Below are 9,371 nucleotides of genomic sequence, written 5' to 3'. Positions count from 1 at the left end.
ACACAACTCAGCTAACCCCCGCCCACAATACACACACCCCAGCTAAGCCCCACCCACAATATACACACCCCAGCTAACCCCCGCCCACAATACACACACCCCAGCTAACCCCCACCCACAATACACAAACCCCAGCTAACCCTCGCCCGCAATACACACACCCCAGCTAACCCCCGCCCACAATACACACACCCCAGCTAACCCCCGCCCACAATACACACACCCCAGCTAAACCCCATCCACAATACACAAACCCCAGCTAACCCCCGCCCGCAATACACACACCCAAGCTAATCCCCGCCCACAATACACAAACCCCAGCTAACCCCCTCCCACAATACATACACCCCAGCTAACCCACGCCCGCAATGCACGTACGCCAGCTAACCCCCGCCCACAATACACACACTCCAGCTAACCTTCGCCCAAAATACACACACCCCTGCTAACCCCCGCCCACAATACATATACCCCAGCTAACCCCCGCCCAGAATACATACATCCCAGCTAACCCCCGCCCACTATGCACGCACCCCAGCTAACCCCCGCCCGCAAGACACAAACCCGAGCTAACCCCCGCCCGCAATACACAAACCCCATCTAACCCCCGCTCACAATACACACTCTAGCTAACCCCCGCCTGCAATACACACAACCCAGCTAACCCCAGCCCACAATATACACACCCCAGCTAACCCCCACCCGCAATACACGCACCCCAGCTAACCCCCGCTCACAATACACAAACCCCAGCTATCCCCCGCCCACAATACATACACCCCAGCTAATTCCCTCCCGCAATACACATACCCCAGCTAACCCCTGCCCACAATACACACACTCCAGCTAAACCCCGCCCAAAATACACACAACTCAGCTAACCCCCGCCCACAATACACACACCCCAGCTAAGCCCCACCCACAATATACACACCCCAGCTAACCCCCGCCCACAATACACACACCCCAGCTAACCCCCACCCACAATACACAAACCCCAGCTAACCCTCGCCCGCAATACACACACCCCAGCTAACCCCCGCCCACAATACACACACCCCAGCTAACCCCCACCCACAATACACAAACCCCAGCTAACCCCCGCCCGCAATACACACACCCCAGCTAACCCCCGCCCACAATACACACACCCCATCTAACCCCCACCCACAATACACACACCCCAGCTAACCCCCACCCACAATACACAAACCCCAGCTAACCCTCGCCCGCAATACACACACCCCAGCTAACCCCCGCCCACAATACACACACCCCAGCTAACCCCCACCCACAATACACAAACCCCAGCTAACCCCCGCCCGCAATACACACACCCCGGATATCCCCCGCCCGCAATACACACACCCAAGCTAATCCCCGCCCACAATACACACACCCCAGCTAACCCCCACCCACAATACACAAACCCCTGCTAACCCCTGCCTGCAATACACACACCCCGGCTAACCCCAGCCCGCAATACACACACACCCCAGCTATCCCCCGCCCGCAATACACACACCCAAGCTAATCCCCGCCCACAATACACACACCCCAGCTAACCCCCACCCACAATACACAAACCCCAGCTAACCCCCGTCTGCAATACACACACCCCAGCTATCCCCCCCCCGCAATACACACACCCAAGCTAATCCCCGCCCACAATACACACACCCCAGCTAACCCCCACCCACAATACACAAACCCCAGCTAACCCCCGTCTGCAATACACACACCCCGTCTAACCCCAGCCCCCAATACACACACCCAAGCTAATCCCCGCCCAAAATTCACAAACCCCAGCTATGTCAGGTATGGGTATGGCAGAGGTGGGTGTTATTGTGGTGGGTGTGGCGTTGTAGGGTATGGCAGTGGTGGGTGTGGCAGAGGTGGGTGTGGCTGACGAGGATATGGTGGTGGAGGGTATGGCAAAGGTGGGTGTGGTGGAGGAGGGTTGGGCAGAAGTGGGTGTGGCAGAGGTGGGTGTGGTTGTGGTGGGTGTGGCGTTGGTGGGTGTGGCAGTGGTGGGTGTGGCAGAGGTGGGTGTGGCTGACGAGGGTGTGGTGGTGGAGGGTGTGGCAGAGGTGGGTGTGGCAGAGGTGGGTATGGCAGAGGTGGGTGTGGCGGTGGTGGTGTGGCAGAGGTGGGTGTGGCGGTGATGGGTGTGGCAGTGGTGGGTGTGGTGGTGGAGGGTGTGATAGAGGTGGGTGTGGCGGTGGTGGTGTGGCAGTGGTGGGTGTGGCAGTGGTGGGTGTGGCAGTGGTGGGTGTGGCAGTGATTGGTGTGGCAGTGGTGGGTGTGGCAAAGTTGGGTGTTGAAGAGGTGGATGTGGCGGTGGAGGGTGTGGCAGAGGTGGGTGTGGTTGTGGTGGGTTTGACAGAGGTGGGTGTGGTGGTGGTGGGTGTGGCAGAGGTGGGTGTGGTGGTGGTGGGTGTGGCGTTGGTGGGTGTGGTGGTGGAGGGTGTGGCAGAGGTGGGTGTGGTGGTAGTGGGTGTGACAGTGGTGGGTGTGACGGTGGAGGGTGTGGCAGAGATGGGTGTGGTGGTGGTGGGTGTGACAGAGGCGGGTGTGGCAGAGATGGGTGTGGCAGTAATGGGTGCGGCAGTGGTGGGTGTGGCAGAGGTGGGTGTGGCAGATAAGGGTGTGACGGTGGAGGGTGGTGCAGAGGTGGGTGTGGTCGTGGTGGATGTGACAGAGATGGGTGTGGCAGAGATGGGTGTGACAGTGATGGGTGTGGCAGTGGTGGGTGTGGCAGAGGTGGGTGTGGCAGAGGAGGGTTTGACGGTGGAGGGTGTGGCAGAGGTGGGTGTGGTGGTTGTGGGTGTGGCAGAGGTGGGTGTGAGGGTGGTGGGTGTGACCATGGAGGGTGTGGCAGAGTTGAGTGTGGCAGAGGTGTGCGTGACGGTGGAGGGTGTGGCAGAGGTGGGTGTGGTCGTAGAGAGGGTGACATAGGTGGGTGTGGTCGTAGAGGGTGTGACAGAGGTGGGAGTGGCGGTGGTAGGTGTGACAGGTGGGTGTTGCGTTGTAGGGTGTGGTGGTGGAGGGTAAGGCAGAGGTGGGTGTGGTAATGGTGGGTGTGACAGAGGTGGGTGTGGCGGTGGTAGGTGTGACAGGTGGGTGTTGCGTTGTAGGGTGTGGTGGTGGAGGGTAAGGCAGAGGTGGGTGTGGTAATGGTGAGTGTGACAAAGGTGGGTGTGGCGGTTGTGGGTGTGGTGGTGGAGGCTGTGGCAGAGGAGAGTGGGGGAGGAGGAGGAGAGGAGGAGGAGGAAAGGGGTGAGGAGGAGGAGGAGTGGGGGGGAGGAGAAGGAACGGGAGAAGGAGGAGGAGAGGGGGAGGAGGAGGAAAGGGGTGAGTAGGAGGAGGAGGAGTGGAGGGGAGAAGGTGTTAGCAGTGATGGATGGGTAACGAGTGTACGTTACTTGAGAAAGTATTCAATGCCAACTATTATTGGAAACCCTCAAGAACGAAACGTATTTCACACTTAATCGTTTAATAATGCGCGATTCTCAACTTAAGCCTAATGCAGCTTGCATCATGTGCTTGTTGCAACTTGCAAACCATAATTACATTGTATGAATCATTCTACTGCTGTGTCAAACTTCACAAAACATTTTGGAATTTCCTTCTAAATTTCCCTTTTAACTTTGTTCATTCCCTATATCTTTCTCCCAAGCATGTTGCAATGAAAATCTACAGTTGAAAAACGATAATTACAGTATAGCTAATGTTCTACAGTACGAAACAATTTGAAAACTGTACGAATCATTTAGAATTAACCCTGTTGGAATTTCCCGTTTAATTTTGTTCACCACTTATGCACTTCTCACCCTATGTTGCAAATTTCCGTTTTCTATGCTTGCAATTGCAGGTGACATTATTGTCACTCGCAATTGCAAGAATAGAAAACGGAAAACGGAGAGAATGAGAAGGGTATCATAGAGAGGAGGGGAGAGGGCATCAAGGAAACTGGGGGGGGGGGAGGTAAGTATCAGGGAGAGCCAATGAAGGCATCAGGGACAGGGGAAGAGAGTATGAGGGACAGGGTGGAAGTGACTGACTATATCAAGGAGAGGAAGAGAGGGGTACGAAGGAGAGGGTATGAGGGAGAGGGAATTTGGGAGAGAAAAGAGAGGGTACGAGGAGGAGCGTATCAAGGAGAGGAGCAGAGGGTGTGTGTAGATGGAGTGGGGGAGAGACTATTTTGGAGAGGAAGGAGAGGGTATGTGGGAGAAGGAATGAAGGAAAAGGAGGGGGAAAGATAGGTGGGTGAAGCAGTTACCTAGTGGGTTCAAAGATGTTATCCTGACACAGAAGGGACCGAAAAATTGTTCTAGAAAAAACCCCGAGGGTTATCCAAGCCGTCCTCGCAAATAAAGATCCAATGTCGTTAATCCAGCCGCCAAACCCCACTGTTTATGAATGAAAAGTGGTTAACACACAACTCACAACTGATTACGTCCGAACACTTCCGGAACAAGTGCTTCGCTCACGTCCTCTTTTCCAGCCCGTCCTCCAAACAAAGACACAAAAGAGATTCCATGCACCCACCAAACCCCCTATTTATGAAGAAAACAACACGTCCTCGACTCAAGTCCATTACATCCAGCGGTCGACCCCACAGACGCATTCATAAATTTTAACATGCTGTTCATTCAAAACGGGAATTTTCTCAAGTATAAATTAATATTATAATATATTAGCATATTGTGCATATATAGGCATAGGTTAGGTTAGGTTAGGTGTTTAGGTTCTGTTGGCGATTATTTGTATTTGTAGTACGTGGGTGAAGCATTTATAGCGTTGTGATTCGAACAAAATTCGTCAGTGAAACACTTGTTCCGCAGATAGTCGAGCATCAGCAGTTGTGAGTCAGCCCGTCCTCCAAACAAAGATCCAAAAGTGATTCCATGCACCTGCCAAACCCCCTGTTTATGAATGAAAAACGGTTTACATATGACTCACAACTCATTTCGTTCGAACACTTCCGGAACAAATGCTTCACTAACGAATTTTGTTCGAACCACAACGCTATAAATGCTTCACCCACGTACTACAAATACCAATAATCACCAACAGAACCTAAACACCTAACCTAACCTAACCTAACCTAACCTATGCCTATTTATACACAATATGCTAATATATTATAATATTAATTTATACTTGAGAAAATTTCCGTTTTGAATGAACAGCATGTTAAAATATATGAATGCGTCTGTGGGGTTGACCGCTGAATGTAATGGACTTGAGTCGAGGACGGGTTGCCTCATTATGTCGTTCGCTATACTTAGTGGTGGATGTGTGTACACCATTTGTAGGTGTTTATTAAGTGTGTTCCTGTGTTCTTACCATTAATCCTGCGCTCAGGGCTGTAATATACTTGTTTGTTGGTCAGTAAACAATTGTGGTGACCTTAATACACCTCCAGAGGTTGATAGACCATAATTACCCCTCCAGAGGTCCGACACCAGCATAGTATTGGGTGTGTTGTGATACGCAACGGAAACATGTAAACATATATAGTGTTACTGAAGAACATAACAACATGTGTTCCACCAAAGTGAGTTATACTGACAGAACGTTCACTAAAGGTGACGTGTTATTAGTGGACAATTTTTGTGTTATAAATGGCACGGGAAGTATAGTCTCTCGTTTCTTCTGATGTAAGATCTTCTAAGTGCACATTGTGGTTATGAGTTGACATGTCCTGCCTTATAAATATACATTAATTATTTCTTTCTTGTTTAGCAAGATCCTAAAAGTCACATTTGGGTGTAAGTGAAGGTTTAAGTTAGACATCAGTGCAGGAAATTTCATTGTGTTGCGTGATTGTCATAACCTGCAATGTGTTCCGTGGTTTGTAAAAAAAATACAAGACGGCAACAGCTCATTTCTGTCGCGGCAAAGCAATGTTCCAGTCGGCAGTCCCAGTCCCCCGTCCAGTGTTGAGTGTTTAAGACGTCTTGAAAGATTCTTGAATGATGCATAACATCCTAATTGAAAATCATTAGGATGTGTATGGAAGCTTGTTGCAGGTGGTGTTAAGTCCACCATCCCCTGTCTGGCCTTGCTACACAATGTACCCCAGTACCCTCGTCCTTCAGATAAAGGTAGGAAACACCTCGATCCTTAACTGTCATCTTCACATGAGCTGCTTTATGTATATGTGGATAAAAATGTGAATATTGAGCAAGTCCGTAGGAGTCGTGATGAGGGTTCGAACCTAAGTGTAGGGGTGTTCCCAAGCACACGCTCTAGACAACTAGGCTACTAAATAGTTGTCTAGAGCGCGTGGGAATCCCACCACATAGGTTCAAAACCTCATCACGGCTCTTAGGAATTTAAGAATATAAGGATTTGAGGATTTAATGTACGAAGACTTCATTAACTCTTGCGAATAATTGTCCTTTTCTTTACAGGTAAATACATACAAACAGCTCATCGATGAACAAAGTTTTCTGCTTCTAAGGTACGTTCCAATTTCCTTGTTTCTGTAGATTTTCTTTTGTGAATTAAAACAGTTTTCACAAAAACGCAATCTTGAGAAGTATCAAATCCCTTCACTAATAACGGGTACCAAGGCCACTGACCTGGGCTTTGGAGGTACTCGAGACCTGTGACCTGGGCTTTGGAGGTACTCGAGACCCCTGACCTGGGCTTTGGAGGTACTCGAGACCCCAGAAAAGGGTTTTGGAGGCACTCGAGACCCCAGACCTTGGCCTTGGAGGCACTCGAGACCCCGGACGTGGGCGTTGGGGGCACTTGGGATCCCAGACCTGGGCTTTGGAGGCACTCGAGACTCCTGACCTAAGCCTTGGAGGCACTCGAGACCCCAGACCTGGGCCTTGGAGGCACTCGAGACCCCAGACCTTGGCCTTGGAGGTACTCGAGACCCCTGACCTGGGCCTTGGAGCTATTCGAGACTCCCGACCTGGGCCTTGGAGGCATTCGAGAACCATGATCTGGGCCTTCGGAGGCACTCGAGACCCCCGACCTTGGCCTTGGAGGCACTCGAGACTCCCGACCTTGGCCTTGGAGGCACTCGAGACTCCCGACCTTGGCCTTGGAGGCACTCGAGACTCCTGACCTTGGCCTTGGAGGCACTCGAGACTCCCGACCTGGGCCTTGGAAACACTCGAGACTCCCGACCTGTGCCTTGGAGGCACTCGAGACCCCTGACCTGGGGGCCTTCGAAGGCACTCGAGACCCCTGACCTGGGGCCTTGGAGGCACTCGAGACCCCCGACCTGGGCCTTGGAGGCACTCGAGACCCCCGACTTGGGCCTTGGGATCAGGTCAGATAAATATTTATGCAATTATAGCTTATAAAAGCCTTGCCCCCCTCCCCAGTATTTTCGGTATGTGGGCGGATTATACTTGCTGACGACAATGAATAATTTGTTCTTAAAATCGCATCTATTGTAAGTTTTTATAAAATATTTGTGGTATTCATTAGCATCCTAACCCAGTGAGTGGGTGTAGCGGAACACATCTGATCTGGGAGACTAGTGTTGGCTCAGTGCTTGGCGTGGGAGTGCGCTAGTGCTTGGCGTGGTCTAGGGCAGTGCGCAATCGCATTTGATCGAGAGGCATCTTATCCCAAAATACCTGCTACAATAATTTGGGGATTTTTTCTACCACAGACGTATCCATTCATTTGCCATACTAACCAACATATATAAATTTTCTTCTATCATCAATGGACAGGGTTAGAGATCTCTTTTTACATATTGGTAAGTGTTTTAATGAACAATCAACCACAGAAGGTGATTGAAGTGCTTTATTAATTAAATTTAACCAACATACATAAATTTATATATTTACGTCTGTCCTACATAATTTGCTCAAGCTATGTTCTTTTATACATGTGATTAATGTGCGTTAAGAAAGGTGGAATGCAATTTTGACCAGCTTTAACATACATTGTTCACACACACACACACACACACACACACACACACACACACACACACACACACACACACACACACACACACACACACACACACACGCATGCATATACACACCCACACACACATACACACCCACACACACACACACACACACACACACTTGTCTTGTGACACTTGTCTTGTGACCATCGTGTTGGGTGGACGTGGGGTTGGGAGCTCCTGGTTCACTAGTGGAGTAGGAGGGGTAATCAGGCAACTTCGAAGTGAAAAAGTGTGTACAAGTGAATGAAAAAACCTTGAGTTTTGACCAAAGCCATAAGGTAGTGAAGAAAAACAGTTTAAATAGCGTAATTCAAAATAGTTGAGGAAGTACTGTGGCAGTGTGCAGTGTGGAAGCAGACCTCACCGACCTCTGACCGCATGACCTCACCTCCGGCAGCAACCCTTCTACCACCACGTGGGACGACGATTGGAGATTCACTCACCTATTGTGTTAGCAGGACGGTAAGATACTTGGAACCCCTGTGGGTAAGGTTGCATTATGGCAATGACTAAGTCAGGAAGAGGGTCTAGGTCCAACAGTATTATGATTGAGGAAGAAGATAGGTTTGTGGAGAAGATGATTGGGAAATTTGTAGAGAAGAGGGATGTTTGGATAGATGATCTAATCCAGGGGATTAAAAGTGAAGTCTTTAATAAGATACAGGGCGAGGTTCAAAGACTCAAACAAGAGTTTATGGATTATATTCAAGAGGAAATCACGAAGAGCAGGGTAGAATGGCAAGGAGAAATATCTAGGCTTACTAATGAATTTGGCAGGAATAAGGGAAGCTTGGCAGGGGAAGGGGGAGTAGTAGTAGGTGGAGTAGCGGGTGTAGGAGGGGTGGGGGGTCAGCCAGGGAGAGGGCCACCAGCATGACCCTGAACTGAGAAAGAGGACAATCATAATCCATGGATTACTTGAAGCCAGGGCACCATCGAGGCAGGAAAGGATGGAGATTGAGGATTTGGAGCTACAGGGGATCTTGAGAGACATGAGAGCCCAGATGGCAGGGAATGAGGTGCAAGTCCACCGACGCATTGGACCATACAACTGTGACAGGAAACGACCTGTCCTGGTACAGTTCACTAACGAAGAGGCAGTGGATTACATACTGCATCACAAACACTTACTCAGAGGTAGCGAAAATTACTACAACGTATATATTGACAAATTCATGACGAAGGAGGAACAGATTGCCCACAGAGCAAGCAAACAACAATACAACTCTTCCCATTTGAGCGTAGCTACACACCCCAGTGCTAATCCACCCCATGCTAACCAGCTCACACTTGCTTCTCAGGTCACCCCTTCCCCAAATCAGCCGCCCCTGCTTATCTCCCCAACACATCCCTTGACCCCTCTGACCCCACTGGAGGGGTCAGAGGGTTCATCCCACATTCCAAAGACCCC

General features: G+C 50.3%; 1 protein-coding gene across 1 annotated transcript; it reads left to right on the top strand.

Moving 5' to 3' along the window:
• The first annotated feature begins 2,583 nt into the window (after positions 1-2,583).
• On the top strand, positions 2,584-2,958 carry LOC138357132 (uncharacterized). The gene has a single exon (XM_069313778.1). The coding sequence runs from the start codon at positions 2,584-2,586 to the stop codon at positions 2,956-2,958; it is 375 nt and encodes a 124-aa protein (XP_069169879.1).
• Positions 2,959-9,371: the final 6,413 nt, after the last annotated feature.

Source organism: Procambarus clarkii, chromosome 76 (genome assembly GCF_040958095.1).
Source record: "Procambarus clarkii isolate CNS0578487 chromosome 76, FALCON_Pclarkii_2.0, whole genome shotgun sequence".
NCBI lineage: Eukaryota > Metazoa > Arthropoda > Malacostraca > Decapoda > Cambaridae > Procambarus > Procambarus clarkii.
This window is presented reverse-complemented; position numbering and strand designations above follow the sequence as displayed.